This window comes from Vanellus vanellus (genome assembly GCF_965231255.1).
Source record: "Vanellus vanellus genome assembly, chromosome: 3".
In the NCBI taxonomy this organism is placed as follows: Eukaryota; Metazoa; Chordata; class Aves; order Charadriiformes; family Charadriidae; genus Vanellus; species Vanellus vanellus.
The window spans coordinates 127,813,059-127,832,432 of NC_138907.1; the positions used below are offsets into that span (position 1 = coordinate 127,813,059).

Here is a 19,374-nt window from a genome sequence, read left to right on the forward strand (position 1 = left end):
GAGATGTAGCTGTCTCACATAACAGGTCCAAGGACCCATAAATTCTTTTTTCCCTTAGACCTGTGACTAACGCACGGATTAAAATGACAAAGTCTCACTTCAAGTCAAAGCACGACTCACCCAAAGGTGCCTAACACAAAGGATGAAACAAACCCCATCTACTATGATTTCTCTTACTTAAATCCCAATGCTCACCAAAAAAAAGTCACGCAGTTGTCCTTACCCCCGTTACGGAACCAGATGGCGTTACTGTAGTATTCTGTCTTTGTGCACACAGGGATTGCAGTTGGCGTGGGCTAAAATGGGTCAATAAACTTACAGCTGAAACAAAGTTTTATCAGCAAAATGCTTCTTTACTGGCACCCACAACACACGGCTTGATACACCTTTCACAAAGATTAAGACAAGATTAAAGAGATGCCTACCTGAATTACTGGGAAATCTGTCAAATGAAGGATACTGAGGGCTCGCTGCAGTAGGTTGCATTTGGCAGATTTGTCCCACGGCCAGGGAGCCAGAAGCTCCCTATTGCCATTCAGAAAAAAACAGCATTTTTTTTTCTTCAGATATCAGCACTTCATCAGGAGTTAAACAGTATGTCAGGGAAAAAACCCTGCTAATGAATCAGAAAATCTGATTCCTGTAAACCCTGCTGCTAAAAATATACTTGGACTAAAATCTTTGCAGCCTTAATATCTATTTTGGCAGTAGATATTCTTTCTCGAATCCATTAAATTCTCCCAAGACAAAATTTAGCAAGCTTACTACGACCCAGGCTTGGAATATACCCCCATTAATAAACTCCCACTGTTTGAATGAAGACACTCGGCATTAAGAACACAGAACAAAAGAAACATCCATGGCCGAGTCAAGTCTTCCACTGCTGCAGCCAGCGATGGCACACAAGCCTATTCAGTTACCGGCTTTATCCTGAAATCATGAGCTCCCCCCCTCAATTCACTGCATAATTCTCTAATTTCCAGCTGACATTTATTGATGGCCACGTTATCATTCTGCCAGCACTGCCATTTGACTTTAACAGTTCTTTTTTAATGTCTCTATGGATTTCTAAAACCACAACTGCATCCCTTCTTACCCTTCTTGCGCGAGGCTACGCGCGCTCTTACACCCTCCTCCTCCTCCAAAGACAAGCTCTAACAGAACCTTATTCCTGGCACCCTTTCATTACTTTTCATTTATTTCCGTTTTCTTCTTACAGTCTTTTTTGATCCAACACAATGCAGTCAGTCTCATAATGCCATACAGAAAAAACTAGTTGCACGCAAGATTATATTTGTTCCAATAATGGTTCAGAATGAGTAATTACCACACTGTGAAATCGCTGGAGATGAAGTCATAGGAAACAGATCAGTGTAATTTTGTAAAGATGCAAATAATAGCCAAACCATAGCTTAAAGCAAAAGTATAGAACTTAGGGGAGAAGAAACAAATAGGTATTTTAGCAAACATGGTATTTATAAAATATTTCTTATTCTCCACAGACAGAAATACTATGCTCATTAGTCTGAAGGTCGCCTTTTTCAAGTTATAGTATGAATGGAATTAATGATCATTTACATTATTTGTAAATTTGGTGCCAGGGTTCTTACAGCAATTGAGAAAATCTTACGACATAATGCTGTAATACCGTAAGGGCGACTGAAGAGTGGAACGGGTTGTCAAGAGAGGTTGTGGAGTCTCTGTCCACAGAGATATTAAATATTCAGCTGGACACGGCTGCGAGCCATCTGCTCTAGGTGACCCCACTTTGAGCAGGGGCTTGACGAGACAATCTCCACAGGTCCCTTCCACCCTCAGCTGTTCTCAAATAAATACAAGAGTATAATATACTCAAATATAATAACAAGAGTTATTAATGCCCTATTGCTACTTAAAACTCTTCGTTCTCTCTGAAAGAACTGCTTCAGGACTAGAGGTGAAAGTATTTTTATATATTAAAGTTGAGTTCTTAAACCTATACGATAGTGCATTTTTAGAAAGACAAGTCGCAAACTTCTAACAGGAGGAGTAACATAGTCTGGTCAAATCATTACAACTCTGACCTGTGAATGTTCCACATCCTGGAAGATGACACAGCTCATCAGTTCTGATATTGCTTATCAGTTTTGATACTCATCAGTTTATGATACTGCTTATCAGCTTTATGTTCTATACTTTGACTCTGTCATGGTGAAAATGAGAAATAGGCACTGGTCTTTTTTGAGCATAATGCATATTTTAAAATAATTCAGCATTAAAGATTATACATAATGACTTGAGAAACTCCATTAAAAAGAAAAAATACATAAACAAAACACAAGTAAAAATACCTCTGTATTACTAAGAATATAAACTGTTAATGGAAAACATGTGAATAACCCAGCTCTTTAGATAACTCAAATATAGTCTTTTTTTTTTTTTTGAAAACACTCTTATTTATTTAAAAAAGTGTTTTTATGTCCCTCAATTGAATTTTGAAGATGCACGTGATTCTTGAGTGGGCTCAGCTCATGCAGAAGGCAAACCTTCATGCACGTTGGGAAGAGATACTGCATTTACTTTTCTGTAACAATAATTCTCTGTTAAGAAAAAAGAACTAACAGAAGGATGATGCTGGGGAGCACTGTTTGTTCATACCAATAACGTCAAAGAAAAATCAAACTTGAAATGTGCACGTATTTGTTACATTTTCATGCTATATAGCCCAGCCATATCTAAGCTAAGCGCATCTTTACTAAGACCAAGGCACATACAGAACAAGTCCGAGAGATCTGGACCAGTCTTAGAGGTGAACTTAGTTCACATATCTCATCATATTTCATCATTAGATCTGTTATTTTTAAGTATAGTCTTTACTTAATAATACTGATTTCAGCTCTAGAAACAAATTGTTTTAACGAAGAGAGTAAACACCTTTCTATATTTGTGTATTTACAGACCATATTCTGAACTGCTTTATATTACACCAGTAAGCAAACCACTCCAAACACTCATCACGGGAGCTGATTGCCCACGTTACGCCCAGCGGCATTATAGATACGGTGGCTGCAATCACAATTTCCTGAAAAGCTGAAGCTTTCAGAAGAAAAGCTATTGTCAGCAGTGTGACTGTCAGAGTTGCTTAGTCCTGAGACCAGAGATATTCAAATATAAGTACCCTTCCAGGACTGAAGTTGAAAATAACAATAATACTGTGGAATCACTAGGAATAAATGCACAAAAGTTCAGTATCTCCCAAACTTATTGGGCCTTGTGTTTCTGTGCTGACAGGACAAGTCATTCAGTAGTCAAGGAACAAGCTACAGAGAGCACAACAAATGCCATCTTACTGAAATTCACTCGGATGCAGAATATTTGGACTCACAAACATTGAGTTTCAGCATTCGCTGAGATTTTGGCAGAGATCTACAGTTAATACCCCATTAAAGATTTTCTCTTTGCAAGCTGGTCTGCAGCTATTTTGACACGACTGTCCAACATCTCAAAGCAACTCTGAATCCCAGTGAAAGAGCCATAATCATTAACGGATGCATTGCTATTCAGAATTGTCAAATGCAAATTATAGGCAATTTCCTTTAATTTATTAAAACTAAATCTTTTTTTTAGGTGACTGATTTCCTAACACATGTACTGCAACATTCAATTCTGACATTTAAGAGTGACTGATGCTTCAAAGCCAGAGAAATCAGACCTCCTAACTTAGTTTTTGTTGCCATTTTAATAGCAATTAAAAGAGTCGGTGGAAAAAGAGCTTCCTTAATAATCAGAATTAAAGGCCGTTCTAGATATAAAGCATGCTTATTAAAAAGAGAATGGAATGAAACTGAGAACTCAAAAATAGCAAGATCTGACCTCCTTTGGCAAGTCACCCTCAGCAAAATACTGAATAAAAAGAAAGGAAAGAAAAAGAAAAAGATGACCTTGAGGAGTCACACTTGGGTGCAAGTACAAATCAACCTGCCTGAAGATAATGGTTGAGAAATCAACATTTCCTTTTGTCTCGAGCTCAGTCAATCCAATTAAAAAAAAACAGCCAGAAATGAGTCATGTGAATGAAATGATTGCTTTCACTCAATATGTTAATTGACTGGAAATTGAATCCATGCCAAGGTGAGATAAGAGAATACATTGCATCCTATGTAGGATTTATCCAAGTCCTGGATGTGCAAGGAGGAGACAGGACTGGTGTTACTAATGCTGAAAAGGAGAATTCTGAGAAATTAACTTGAGTATATTCTTTTCCTTGAATATATTCTTTTTCCTATGTATCTAACCCAGGAGAAATTAACTGAATGACTGCTGGGAAACAGCGTAATGCTGTGATTAATGCTGCTGTTCTGAGCTGACATGAGTTTTGTTTTTGAAAGAATCCTAACTCACAATTTAGATTTGCTCAGTCTCTTCTGAATAAACCGCAACATGGAAAATAGGAAGCAATATGGAAAAAAAGGAACTAGATGATCTTTAAGGTCCCTTGCAACTCTAACCATTCTGTGAAATATGTTTTTATCTCAACATCTTTTTTTTTTTTTCCTAAGGACAGAATAATTACATTCAACAAGAAGCAATTCCTTAGGGCAGATTTAAGCAAATCCATTACCTCTTCTAAGAGGAATTCTAAACAATAACTAATGAAAGGAGGAGGGAGGAAAAATCTAGATTTATAGACATCTCTAAATATATTCTCTTTATGCCTGTGCCACACACAAACACTGCTAAGACATTTCTTAACAAAGCCTCTTTTCTGTATCCAGCTTAGTGCACTCCCCCACGTTTCTGAAGACCCACTGTAACACAGATGGTAAAACAGCTGAGACATTTTGTATTTAAAAAGATAGTGGCACCACCACCGATTAATGGAGAAAACGGTAAAAAAAACTGGAAAATGTCATATATTGCAGCCAATAAAAATGGGGAAACTCCATCCCAACTTAATCAGCACCCCAAAGATGCAGACTCTACAGCTCAACAATTACTTCTTGCCACTGTTTTCGGCAAGATGTTTGCAAGCCCCATCTTTTCTTCTCTTTGGTCCGCGTGTGCAATTGTTCTAAAGCACTTGTGCATGAAAATAAAGCCTGTGTCAACAGGGGTTACACTTCACCCACAATGCAGTCATGGGAAAAGACAGTCTGCTACCAGAGCATTTCTTAAGTGCGTGCGAGTCAACTTTGCCATCACAAAATTTAAAATCTCTACGGTAAATTCAAATGTCTATCAAGAACTGGGGGGTGGGGGGGAAGGCAGAGGAGTACTATAAAAATTGAATACAAATAAAATTTATACAGTAAGGTTTTTTTCTTTGTTTTTCTTCTCTTTTTAGGGGGATGGGGGAGAAATGAAGAGACGTAGCTGCAAAACCTGAGCTGGAACTTAGAGCAGCTTGTCTCAGCGTTTCTTTTGCTTCTGCCCAGTTTTATTTCAAGGTAGGCACTATGAGATGTAATATCCAGCAGAGTGAAGTAACAGCAGAGCAGATGACTAAACACTCCCGTAGCCTTGGCTCTCAGCCTACCATTGCTTTACCACTGCAGTCGCTTCTCAGTTGGCACCTGTTCATAAGAAAGCTTCCCTGTGCTGAAACGGTTCTGCAAGACGGCTACGCGTAGTCTCTGCTGTTGGTAACTCTCCTGCAGTGTTTGTTCAGGGCACCAGGCATGAACAAAGCCACGCCAAGTGGGAATGAAACACACTTGGAAATGTTACCCCTACCCTTGTTACGTGGGCAACCTTTAAAAAGGATGCAAAACAAACAAAGCGATTTATGGTTGTTAGTGATCCAAAGCAGTCTGAAATGAAGAGATTTTTATCGCAACAGTGGTAATTTTGAGACATCTATAATGATCTTGAAAATTTACAGTAAAAAAAAACCCACAACTGATGAGATCAAAAAGTACATTTGTGAAAACGGGAAACAAGACAACCGACAAATTCTTGAGCCGCAAGTATCATCAGGTGACAGAGACTAAACCTAATATTAATTTCTCCAATATTAGTTGTCAAATAATGCATTAAAATAATCTGTAATGCGGTATAATTTCAATACTAACAGAAATATATTAGCAAGCTCGTACTTTGTTTTCCTTTGTGCCTGTACTAGATACATATAACCGCCATTGACAGACAAGAGGTACTATTAACAAAACATTCTTTCCATTTACGCTTTTGGTATCTTAGGCAACCACAATTAATCCTCTCTTCTCCATCCGACACCAGCAATGAAGGGAAGTGAGTGGGTGAGAACTCCCATCTTCAGTAAAAACCCATTTGACATTATTACACAGCAAGACTGGGGCCTCAGCTTGGAGTGAAATAGGTACAGCGGAGAGGGAAAAAAAAATTGGATGGGTTGTTTGCCTATTTTTGTTGCCGATAGAAATGATATTTGGTATTACATCATCTTACGTCATCTCTCCTCATAATTAAGTCCTTAAAGATACCAAAGCAGTTTTAATTTTTTTAAAGTGAAGATCAGAAGGAAAATAGAAAAGATTTAAAGCGATAAGCATACTAACTGCTTCAAGAACTCAGCTGGTTGAAATTACATTTGCAAAAATAGTTGTGTTGTGCTCATTGTTCTTGGAGAAAAAGTCTGCTCCGTTAGTAGGTGAAGCATGTTTATATGATGCTTAGCAAAGCAAAATTATCTGTCTGTGGGATTCCCAACGGTGAGCCTATGTCCTTCCAGGTACTGCGGTCCTAGGTGCTTATTTATGCCCTTTCTTCAAAAATGAGCAAAAAACCACGTTACCAAGTTTTCTTTCTGGAATGACTGCTATTCTAGCCAAGACTGGTCAGGATCTAGAAAGTGTGTTTAAAAGGTGCTGAGGCATATTCTGATTTTTGAAGGAGACATTGAAAAAAAACCCACAAGAAACCAACACAACCTCTCCTACTCCTTCCCCCCCTAAAATTTCCCCATAATTTTGCAGCAAGAATCCTAGCATAAAAATATAGACTAAGAGCAAATGTGACTTCTTCAAACAGATAATAAATTAAGACTAGGTATAATTTATCTGAATGTCCCATGAATCACTATACCAATGCCCATGTCTCTGCTTCACTCAGAAACGGAGGCTACCTGGCTCAGATGGAGACATCTGAAATTAGATAAATGAATGCTGTTCTCAGTAGCTGTTCTTGATTTTCACATTGTTTCCATTCTAATATATGTCCATTATTTTATCTCTAAAATTCCGGTTTGTATGAGGTCAAGCCCAAACCTAAAAAATAGATGATATAGTGTAGAAGACACCGCTCAGGCACAGGGCCATATGTTGGTTAAGTCGGTTGAAACAGATTCCATAGCTGGATCTATACCTTTCAATGCTTTCCATGTCTAAATGTACTCATCACTATTTTTACTTCTGGCTCTGGGCTTAGGAATCTACCTGGGGTGCATTACAACAATGACTGAGCACGACAGCATGGATATTCAGCATTCAGCATGAAACCAAGTTCCTAATTAAAAATGAAAGAGTTTTCAATATAAAACCAGAGTTTCCAATTTGTTCTAAACTCACCCTGCTATCAGGTCTTCCCCATCAACAGTAAATCAAAGGTGCTATCCACATCTCCTTCCATTCCTCTAAATAATATCAAAACGATAAGCGGGGAGCACCACCTTCACTCTTAGCAAGTTAGCACTGAGGTCTTTTAATCCGGTGAAGCCACATGAGTAGGGAAATTAAAAATATCAGATCACAAGCAAAGATAATTCATACTGCTTAGTTTCATTTCTCAAGGACTCCCACTAGAGTAGTAAATGTCTTTGAAACTCTTTATTTTCCTTTTTTTTTCTCTTAAATATCTAAATTAGCTGTCTCTCCCATTAGCACAGTGCCTAGCCTAACCCTGAAGCCTTCGTGAAAAGTGTGGAGAGTCTATTTATGTTTGGATTTAAGAGAAATGAACCTCAACTCAGGACCGTCTTTACTTTGCAGGAAATCCGATTTTGTGGTTCAGCCCAATAAACCGCTCCAGGCCTAAACTACCTTACACAGTTCTATTATGGGGATAAAAAAAGAGGTAAAAGCTTTTAACACCATACCCTGCCATCCCAAGAAAGCAGACACGTTTGCTTATCTTGAGAAGACAACAGTTACCACTTTCTTGCACCTTTGAATGTTTCTGGCTTGATGCAGCCCTCTCCTCTCCTCTGGGCTAGAAAAGCTGTATTTGAACTCCCACTTTTCTAGAAGAGAAACGTACATTACAACCAGCTTTGGACAGACTTTGCTGAGTATCTATTTCACTTTGGAGCCAAATTCATCCCAGTTTTGAGACATATTTTCAGAGTCTGGGGCAGGTCACTGTGTCCCAGTTTGACTGCCTTTGTGATTTCCAAAAGGAACAAAACTCTGACACTCTCCTTGTAAAGAGCACCATGGTGCCTGGAGGACAAGAATACGTAACAGCAGCTAAATACACTTCAAACATTTTTCCCCCTTTTACCCTACTTGTTACCTTACATCAGATATATCTGAGGTCGGATGTCCAATAGAAAGGAACTTCTAGCTTTTACGGCAACAGGAATTCAAAACCTAACTAGACACAGTCCTGGGCTGACCCCGCTTGAGGAGCGGGGTTGGACTAGATGATTTCCAGAGGTCACCTCAACCTGAGCGATTCTGTGCTTCTGTAAAATGACTGGCCAAAATCTTACCCCAGTCCACCACTTCATCTGAATTAGTTCCCATAGCACCACATGCTCCATCAACACACGAGGTAGAAATTGCAAAGTAAGAGAGGAAAGAGACATAACTCTGAAAGCTAACTGTTGGGTAAGGATTGCAGAGTAAAAAGCCAAGCCAGTACCAAGAACTTGTTAAGAACAGTAAAATTATTAGAGACGATGATGACAGCCACACTGAACAGCATTAGAAGCATGCAGAATCTTATTTCCCCAAATGTCCCTCCTTGAGCCCAACACTACAAAAGTCCAGCTCTCTGCTCCAAGGCTCTGCCCTCTGAATGATGACACGACATTGGCAGAACCACCGTTACACACAGGAGCAGAAAAGGATGTATTTTCAACCATAGCAAAAGAGATGACTAGATGTGATTATTTTATGATTGGATTGTGTCACACTTCCCCTGCTTTTTCCCCTTCATTTCTGCATTTTACCTTGACATAAAATTGCACTATACTCTCATAAGAAAGATTATATATGAGATATAAGCCTGACCCGAAGAACACCTAATGCGCACAGCCCAGTTAAAATGCTACCTTTATGATGGGGGTACCAGGTTCTATAACTAGTGAAAATTAATTTCATTTTCCACTGCATGAACTCCTCTTGTACAAAAGCATTAATCCATTTTTGAGGCCAAGCATGAATTCCCTTCTTAAGGCAATGACTGAAAAGTGGAATATCAACATAATATTCAGTTCCTCGTTTGGATATTACTGTGCTGAAAGTAGATTACAAAGGCACTGTTTTCCCCTCCAGAAAAAGAAAAACATCCCAACCTCAGTGAAAATGCAGGTGGATGGGTTAAGACTTCTTTAGGCCGTTGTGAGCAGGTATTTCACGGAGAAGTAATACTGACTGGAAAGATTACCTCCCTGCAATTACTGTGAATAGTCCTAGCATCAGAAACCATAAAAATAGTTATTTGTGGTAACACAGTAGTCAATTTGCAATTATTCATGATGAAAGAAGGATGCTCTAATATAGCAACCTTGATATTTTTAACTAAATTAAGGCATTTGTCCAGGCTGATACAAAACACAACTCCCCGAGTTGCCTGTTTACGTTGACATCCACAAAACCAATGCATTTCCCTTGTAGTGGGGAAAGTGCAACTAAATTTCTTAATCATATTAAGATACGCTGTATATACTGTAAATAAACCTCACCTCTCAATGCAGTAGGTTTTTTCCTTACTAAAGGAGACCCCAGGAAACAATATTCATTCAACTCAACTTTTGACAGCTCATCTCCGAGCTCACCAGAGCCCGCACAGCCATGCTACGAGAGGGGCGACTGCTGCCTGTTTTAGCTGCAGCTGCTGCCCAGGCAACAGATTGAAGCCACTGCCTCATCGGCAGCAGCCCACGATGCTACAGAAAACTCAGGACGGGGATGTGCTCGTGGGGAGAGAGCTGCTGCCAGCTTTTACACACCCTTCCCCGCCTTCCAAGTCTCTCCCAGAAACTTGGAGTGCCGAGGACACTGAGGGCAAGGTAAGAGAACATGAGCTACTTTTTGCTCAGCACTTACTCCTCAAAGAGAGGGAATACCGGGATATTGTTTTCCTGTCTTTGTGGCAAAAAAAGTTTGTATTTTACAAGGAAAGGAACAGAAGCCCCCAGATCTAACAAGCAACCGTAATAAGACATAGCCAGGTCAACCCAGGAAACATCCAGGTAGCCAGAAATCAAGATCAAAGCATAAAGGTATCTTGTTGCTTTCTCCATTTTGGGAGGATTTAGCCCTTTAGGTAGTCGAAGAAACACAATGTCTATTTTTCATTTGAACACCAGCTGCCGAGGCCCTCTTTGGTTTAACAGAAGCTGGGAGAATCTGCAGCAAATTATTAACCCCGTGGCACCTCCTGCTTGAAGCAGGCGGGCAGGAGGGAGGCAGGGAAGCACTGTCTGTAGCAGCCGCATAATCGAACTCCCCCATTAGCAATTTCCCAGAACGAGTTACTGTGGCATCACTCTCTGATGGCAAAGATGATGTAACGGCTGAACAGACTAATGAGTTTTTAACCTCAGATTTGCTGGTGTTGGAAAAAGTGTGCCTATGCAGGCAGCAAACTGCAACTACCATAACCCTGTGTAAGTTTTGCACATAAAACCTATGCCCACCGTGGAATCAACTACAGCTCACAATTTAGGATAGTCTAATCTCAGACACTGATATTCAAATATTTGAAGTTAAGCTAAATAACATTAAAGTTTATTAAAAAATACAGTCTTGTTTAGCAAGTGAGTGATACTTTTCCAGAAAGCTTTACATTTTCCCCTAATTTAATAATATATTTTACCAGCACGATCTAAGGACAAAATTATTTTTCCCCACAGCTTTGGAAATCTGCTTCAATTAAGTCTGGATAGTTTAATTGGGAAGCATGTTTAGTTTAAGAAAAAAAAAAAATTGGATGGGTTAGAAGAAAAACCCTTCTAATACTCCCTAGGGTCTACAGGTCCTTCAACCCAATTTGATGTGAATGAAACCATTATTGTTCTTTTGACTCCCGCTGAGCCATTATGTCAACGGTTTTCCAGAGATTTGAGTAGCATTTTACTACATGTTTTCGTTATTCCACTAGCCAGGATTTTAGCCCTTAGACATTGGAAGTTTCAAGGTTTAAAATCGTTTTTGTTCAACGTTCTGAGAAAGCAATATCCTTTTAATTTTATAGATTCTTACCCAAATTTTAGATTGGCATATGGTGGGTATTTGAAATTAACTGAGAGAAAACTGCATGTCCCTCTTTTTCTCTCTTTTTAAGCATCAGTCAGTTTAACATATTAAGACCTGCAGCAATGAAGACTCAATCAAGCAAATGAAACTGAACACACCCACTGACAGATATTTCCTGCCATAAAAATGCTCACACATTGGATGGGAGGGAAGAGTCACACCCTAATAAAATCTAACAGAGAAAACAATAAAAAGGGTTAAAAGGTAATAAAAGGATTATTGTCAAGCTATATAGACTAAGCCAAACCTTTAAGTGATATTTTATTGCATTAAAATGTGAGCTTTGATGATCCAGCTGGTGTTTTAACTACTTTAGAGCCAAAATACTAACTTTTTTTAATACGTCTGTGTGTGCAGCTATATAATAGATGCTTGCTGTATAACCTGCTTAAAATAAAGTTGCTTTCAAATAAGTTGCAGAAAATATCTATGCAGTACCACTCCAAACCCAATTTGCCGCTTTGGCTCAAAAAGGAAAGTAGGCTTCAAGTAATTAGTACTTACAATACTTTCTTTGCAACTGCACCAGCATAATACTGAAGTAAACAGTGGACAATTTGATATCTAGTGCTCTTAGAGGCTCCTCTTCCTGTGATAAGTCAATTAAACAAACTGAGCAGATGAGTGTGATTTTCTTGGAAAAAACAAAACTGATGATTTGTAAGCTCTGGTTTTCTTCAGAAGACACTTCAAGTACGATTTTATATAGACATTCTTGACACATGCATAGACTGCTCTAAAACGAGCACAAAACCTCTAGGCTAATCAAAGCAACTAAACTGTTACAGATGGACAACAAAAACTAGAAAAAGCAGTAGTCAGGTTGATGACAACTCAGTTTAAATGCCAAAATTCCTTCAGAGCAAAACTTCTAACACGTCTCTAATGACCAAAAATAAACTCATTAAGCGCTGTTTTTGAAGTTGGTTTAAAATAGCATCTTTATGTTCCGTATAGGTCCCAAACAGCCCAGCAACTCCACAAAAAACACCAAGCAGCTGACGCAAGCCTCCAATTTTCCAATAATACCCAGTCTTCCAGAAGGCCTAATGCATTAGCCAAATAATTTGAGTACAGCAAGAACCTTCCCTTGTAGGAACAGCGGGACTTTCAGTTAGGGATGACAAGTAAGTCTTAACATATCCCCTCATTACCCATTTTCTGCACTCCTGAATACGTCATATTGGTTTCCTCACCTGATAGGGACACGGGATGTGATATTCTCTGCAGCGTTCTTGAAACCACGTCGTCTCCCACACACCTCGATAAGCCTGCTCATAGAAATAGCAGCCAATTACAACCAACAGTGGCACGAGGTACAGAACACTGAACACACCAATCCGGATCATGAACTTCACTAGTTTGTCCTGGTTCTCTTTTTCTAATGGGATTTCAATGCGAACCCGATTGAGAGAGATAATGCCAGCTAGCAGAAGGGAAACTCCAACAACAACATACAGGCAGAGAGGTGCAAGTACAAAGTATCTTAATGCATCCACATCATAGAGGCCAACAAAACATACGCCGCTAATATTGTCACCTTCAATTTTATTCATTGCTAAGAGGATGATGGTTAGAGTTCCTGGAATGCCCCAGGCACTGGCGTGGAAGAGCAACGCCTTCTTCTCGATTGCTTCACTGCCCCATTTTGGCACAGCCGCCAGGAACCACGTGATGGTAAGAATGACCCACCAAACACTGCCAGCCATGGTAAAGAAATAGAGCACCATGAAAAGCATGGTGCAAGCTTTGTTGTGAGAGCCCTGTGTCACTGTGGAAGCCTTGTACTGGGCAGGGCTAGATGCGTTACACGCTACTCGGTCTTCGAGGAGAAAGCCAATGAAGAAAATTAGTGACACCATCATGTAACAGACAGCATAAAATATTATCGGTCTTTCTGGATAGCGAAATCTTGTGACATCGATCAGAAAAGTTAAAAAAGTAAACAAGGTGGCAGAAAGGCAGACGATGGAGATCACTCCGATGAAGTAACGAGCAAAGGAGAGCTCTTCACGCCGAAAGTACATATTTGGACATGGAGGGGAACAGTCCCGCACCCTCAGGAAAGAGTAACCCAGATCAGGGTCTATTTTCAACTCCTGAGGGCACCAAAAACCATAATCCCTCTGTACCGCCATTGGGGCCTCTTCTGTGGGCTCCCCAGCTAAATTGAGGTCAACAAGACGAGGATATGGCTCATCACAATCTGGGAATCTAAAAAGTAAGAAAAGAATTATTTACAAGAAATATACACATACTTTGCAAAGATTAATAACCTTATTCATATATCTGACTTCAGACACCTTAACCAGAGCGAAAACAAAGACAATCCAAATAATGGATAATCCATGAAATACTATGCTATGTTTAAACAAACTCTAGAACTCATTGTCCCAGAACGCAGTGGATGTTGAAACTACAAAATACGTTTAAAAATAAACCAGAGAAATAAATGGACAAGGGCCCCATTGGGGCTTTAAGCACAAAGGTGAGGATACAAAATCCATCTCAGGAAGTCTATAAATTTAGGCTTACTGTAAACTGAGACTATATGCCCAAGGAAACATGATTTTATAAGAACATTTTAAAACCTTTCCATAAGCAACTGTACTAGCTGCTACCAGACAGGATGGTGAGCTAGTTAGACCAAAAATCCAACCTAGCACTGCTACTAGCATTAATAAATCAAAATTATGAAGATGATATTTCCGTAATTTAGAAAAACTCTGACTGGAGGCTAAGGGCTGCTGGAGACGCAGTCTGAAGTTCAGAAGGAGAGACTGGAGGGATTCCACATGTAGCTGTCCCATTCTTCCCTCTGCTAGATGTTATCACCTCAGCAAGCACAGCAGAAGCTACATATGCCTCTTCCTCTGTGACAGTTCACGTTCTGGCAGAACAGCACTAGCATAGCACCAGCAAAGTTTCAGTAGTTTTAGATCTGGTTTTGAAATTTCACTAAGTGGGCCTTACTGAGGAGATTGGGAGGACCTAAAGGGCCCAGGCATACGCTCAGAGTAGGGAGTTAGAGCCATCTTTCATCCAGATTATCAGGACCTAGAAGCATCCTCTGACTTACTCTTTTGCTAAAACAAGTTTTAATTGTTTTTCACTCTCTCCAATCCAACTGTAAGAGAGACTATTTCTTCCTGTTTGTGCTCCGGTATTTTATTAGCTGTTAGAGTCACTTATAAAAAATAATGCATAAAGATATTGTTTTCAATTTCATGTATATTCTGTTTCAAATAGATTTGAACATCATAAAATACTTTTCTATAAGGTTATTTGTGTAATGTAAAGCTGAAAACATCTGTTTGCACAAAAGCTCAACAAGAGGTAGACGCTCTGAAAACAGAGCTTTGAGATTTTATACTCTCAGCAATAACAGCCAGCTCCCCCTTCAGAAAAAGGGACTATTAATCTCCAGCGTATGCAATTTTGCCTAAGTCTCAGAGAAATTTATAGCAGTATCACCTATTAAGCTTCAGCATTGCAGACAAAACCAGGTCAGCATAAATGACAAAGAAGAAAAATAGACGGGTATATTCATTCATTTAAGAATATGCATGTGCAGTTTACAGTAATTGCCCACAGAAGTTTTCAACTCATCTCTTGGGCAGATGATAGAAATATGAACTCAGTTTCCACCCGAGGAAACAGGCTGTTACACAAATGGAAGGGAAAATAAGGGCACTTGTAATGGAACACATTTAAAATGTCTGTTTCAGATCATAAAAAACATCCTAGATCATACCAAAATTTTGTCCTGGGACTCTGAAAAAAACGGATTTGCTCACCTGGTGCACTCCATATCCTCAGGCCAAGAGACCCCAAACATGTCCATGAGTTTGGAGCACTCGCTGTATGCTCTTTGACAGAGTCTGCGGCAAGGGAGAGTGACACGGCCGTACTCCATGCACACAGGGGCATAGAGGGCACACAGAAATGGTCGAAAATCTCTGGAGCATTCCAAATTCACCATCGGATGAAAGGGCTAGAAAATAAAAAGGAAAATTCAATACCTACAAACAGCAGTGTTGTCGAACACTTCAGCAGGAAGCTATAATTTGTCTCCTGAAGTGTTAGGGCTTTCACAGCCGTAACCACAACCTTCTTTTTCTGAAATTTGTCTGTTGGAAAAAGCTATCATCATAACACAGCACTTACCTATTTTAGGAAGACAGGCAATCAAGAAGCCTGGGGACAATGACAAAGATTCACAAAGGACATCTACATACTCGATTTGCATTAAAATCAATGGGAATTAGGCAGCTAAACACCTCTGAGGATTCAGACTTAGCTTCACACTTTCCAATAACAGTCATATAAACTTGATTCCTTTTAGTGCTTGTGTAGCTGGCAGACACATCGCGAACAGCTAGCTGCTTATTTAGCAGGATGATATGAAAAACTTGCATTCTGTTGATGAGATTACAATCAGGAATGTTAGATAATGCAAGATTCCTTGACAGTATAGAAATATAGCATACTGTGATTTGTCAAACAATATTTTCAGATCACAACATAAAAATTGTAAATAATCTATTTCTTAAATTTCTTCGGCAGTGTTTTGTAGAAAGATATGAAGTGTTCTTCATATCTTTCTACAAAACGCAAACACAGGACGTTTTCCATTGTGTTCTTCCCACAGCATCTTATCCAACTGATGAGAACCCATCTGTTAAAATCTCAGTTCTACCATCAGAGTATATCCGTAGACAGAAAACAGTCCCAATGTGCATGCTATCATCGTTATATAAATTCTCATAGAATTTTCTAGCTTCCAGAACAGGGCTGTGATCACAGTGGAGTCAAAGTAAGTATGTCATTTCTTCACTAACCACCAGAAAGCACTGTGAAATCAAAGCCTGAAAAAAATTAGTCAGAAAAAATAACTGGTGTCTTGTGCTACTATGTTGCCTTACAACAGGTTTAAGTAATAGTGACAGCAACACTCCATGGAAGCACTGAGAGATACTCTACCACACAGCTGTTCTTAAGTATTTCTGAAAATGAAAAAGAAGGAAAAAAGTAGGACAGGGATTTATGTCTTCATAAAAACTGGTACACGTTGATAATCCATGTTATCTTCTTACTATCCAGTGTGGGTTCGTTTTGCTCTTGTTATGGCTTGTCTTTAAAACTCTCCAGGAGTCAATCAATACCTTATTCTGAGTTTGTGCGGCTCCTACCACTACACAAAGCCTCACCATATCTTTGGATATTAATATAAGATCAATTATATTCTCTTAACAGTGGAACTACAGAATATCAAAATACATTAGAACTTATAACTCTGAATAAAACAAAACAACATGTGAATGCTGAACTACTCTGCTACCTCCAGACTGGAGAAACAGCAGTGACTTCAAATCACAGCTTGAAGGGAAACGGTGACCGTCGCTTGATCAATGGCAATGCTCACATAACCTCTGTTCTAGATAGATTTTTATAAAAATCTATTATCTTCACACCAGTTTCCTCTTCTCCAGAGCCTAGCACGATTAGAGAGCAAGAAGTCTAATCTTCAGAATTTGTGATGCAATAGCAGAAGCACAGATGAACCTGCTATATATCTATATATAAAACCTAAATCGTATTATAACCAAAGCTGAAGAGTGGGCTGTGGAAAGATTACATTTTCCAAGAGCAATTTCCTGAGAAGTGTTTTAAACCGACTCAACATTTTCTTTTTCCAAACTATAGAACAGAACACACCCAATAACAAAAAGTAGGTCACCTTCTGTGGCAATACAAATGACAATTACTAGAAGGGATACCACCCAGAGGGACCTAGACAGGCTGGAGAGGTGGGCCTGTGCAAACTTCATGAAGTTCAACAAGGCCAAGTGCAAGGTGCTACATCTAGTTCAGGGCAATCCCAAGCACAATCCACAAGGCTGGGCGGGGAATGGATGGAGAACAGCCCTGAGGAGAAGGACCTAGGGGTGTTGGTGGATGAGAAGTTCAACATGAGCTGGCAATGTGGGCTGGCAGCCCAGAAAAGCCACCCGCATCCTGGGCTGCATCCCCAGCAGTGTGGCCAGCAGGACGAGGGAGGGGATTCTGCCACTCTAGTTCGTTCTTCTGAGACCCCACCTGGAGTACTGTGTCCAGCTCTGGAGCCCTCAACATAAGAAGGACATGGACCTGCTGGAGTGGGTCCAGAGAAGGGCCACAAAGATGGTCAGAGGGATGGAGCACCTCTCCTATGAGGACAGGCTGAGAGAGTTGGGGTTGTTCAGCCTGGAGAAGAGAAGACTCCGGGGAAACCTTAGAGCAGCTTTCCAGTATCTGAAGGGCACCTACAAGAAAGCTAGGGAGGGACTTTTTACTAGGGCATGTAGTGATAGGACAAGGGGGAATGGCTTCAAACCGGAAGAAGGCAGATATATAAGAATAGATATTAGAAGAAATTTTTCACTATGAGGGTGGTGAGACACTGGAACAAACTGCCAAAGGAAGCTGTGGAGGCCCCATCCCTGGAGGTGTTGAAGGCCAGGTTGGATGGGGCTTTGAGCAACCTGGGCTGGTGGGAGGAGTCCCTGCCCATAGCAGAAGGTTCGAACTAGATGATCTTTAAGGTTCCTTCCAACCCAAACCATTCTATGATTCTACGATTCTATGAAATTATAAGGAAAAGTTTCACATTTCAGGTCTTCCTTATCACCTCTTTACTCTTCCAATCCACCTCCTTTGCTCTGTGAAAGCTTCATTTTTGGAATACAAGACACAACCATGCTGTGATTTTACTGATTTTTTAAACATAATTATTATTTACCAAGCTAATTAAACTCTCTTCAGTGCTACGCATTTTTGAAAATATTGTCACACAACAACAGAGCCGTGCAAGTTGGCAATAGCTTGTATGAAGAGCAGTATAAGCTTTCAGAGCTATTGACAAGGAAAAAGGAAGCAACAGTTGGAAAGTATTTACCTTTACAAGCTCATAGTTACTCAAGGAACACTTTCGATTTGGCTGAACATTTACTTCAGATGCATATTTGGTTTTATTTTTAAATAGTTATTGCCTATAACCCAGTTAAAGTTGACAACAAGGATCCAAGAAATTGATTCTAGACAGTTATGACATGACTGGAAAAGCATAAGATAATAGTCTTTATTTGATGGCAAGAGAAAATAAAAGGAAAACTCCACTTTTATTTTAGGAAGTGTTTAACTTTCCTTCTTTTCAAAGAACCTTCAAAGTAAGAAAATGAAGTCATATATTTATGGAAAAAGAACTACTAGCTGAATGCCTACCCCTGCCAAAGTCTCACCACCTGCCACTGCAGTTTTGCATGTACCCATACCTAAATTTCAAGTTCTGCTGACAAACGCTCTACTACTCTCCTCTGATACGCCTTCCATTAAAAAAAGATGTTTCAGAAATTTCTCTTTTCCTGCTACTTCACCTTCATTAAAAGATCTGTTTGGTTTTGGTTGATCTGCAGAAAGCTGTACCATTTAGGAAGATCCCAGATGATCTCAGGGTGTGCACATAAGAAAACTGTGCAAACAGAGCTCCAGATCTTGTCTATTGCGAAGCAAAGGAAAAGCAGTAAATCAAGTTCAAGGGAACAGAAGGGTACCAATATTTCCTTGTATCCTGTTGATCCTGCTAGGGGCAGGCGGCTGTCGCAAAAGCTTTCAGCCGACTCCAGATGACACTGGGCAACGGTGTCCGAGGCAATATTGGAACCGAGACAGGAAACATCCAAAGATGGGGATGCAGATGGTGCTCTTTGGCAATGGCTCCAGGGTCTGAGAGAGCGCTCTCAGTAAGAGCAGGCTGTCCCCTTCAGCAGCCCCAGGGCTAAGTTACAGGGTGCTCAAATACGCAGGCTGCGAGACAGCTGCCGAAACACCGGCTTCTCCTGCTAGCTAAGATGCCATTCATTTTCTAAAACATCCACATGGGCCTGGATGATCAAGC

General features: G+C 39.9%; 1 protein-coding gene across 2 annotated transcripts in view; it reads right to left on the reverse strand.

Annotated features, from left to right (window-relative positions):
• The window catches only part of FZD3 (frizzled class receptor 3), a gene marked incomplete at both ends in the record, with an annotated part of 54,588 nt that overhangs the window by 13,101 nt on the left and 22,113 nt on the right, over positions 1 to 19,374 (reverse strand). The window contains 2 exons of one of the 2 annotated variants that reach the window (XM_082480477.1): positions 12,635 to 13,652; positions 15,236 to 15,432. In XM_082480477.1, the coding sequence (XP_082336603.1) occupies positions 12,635 to 13,652; positions 15,236 to 15,432 (1,215 nt within the window). The remainder of the gene's footprint in view (positions 1 to 12,634; positions 13,653 to 15,235; positions 15,433 to 19,374) is intronic. The other variant, XM_082480478.1, reaches the window with a different exon arrangement.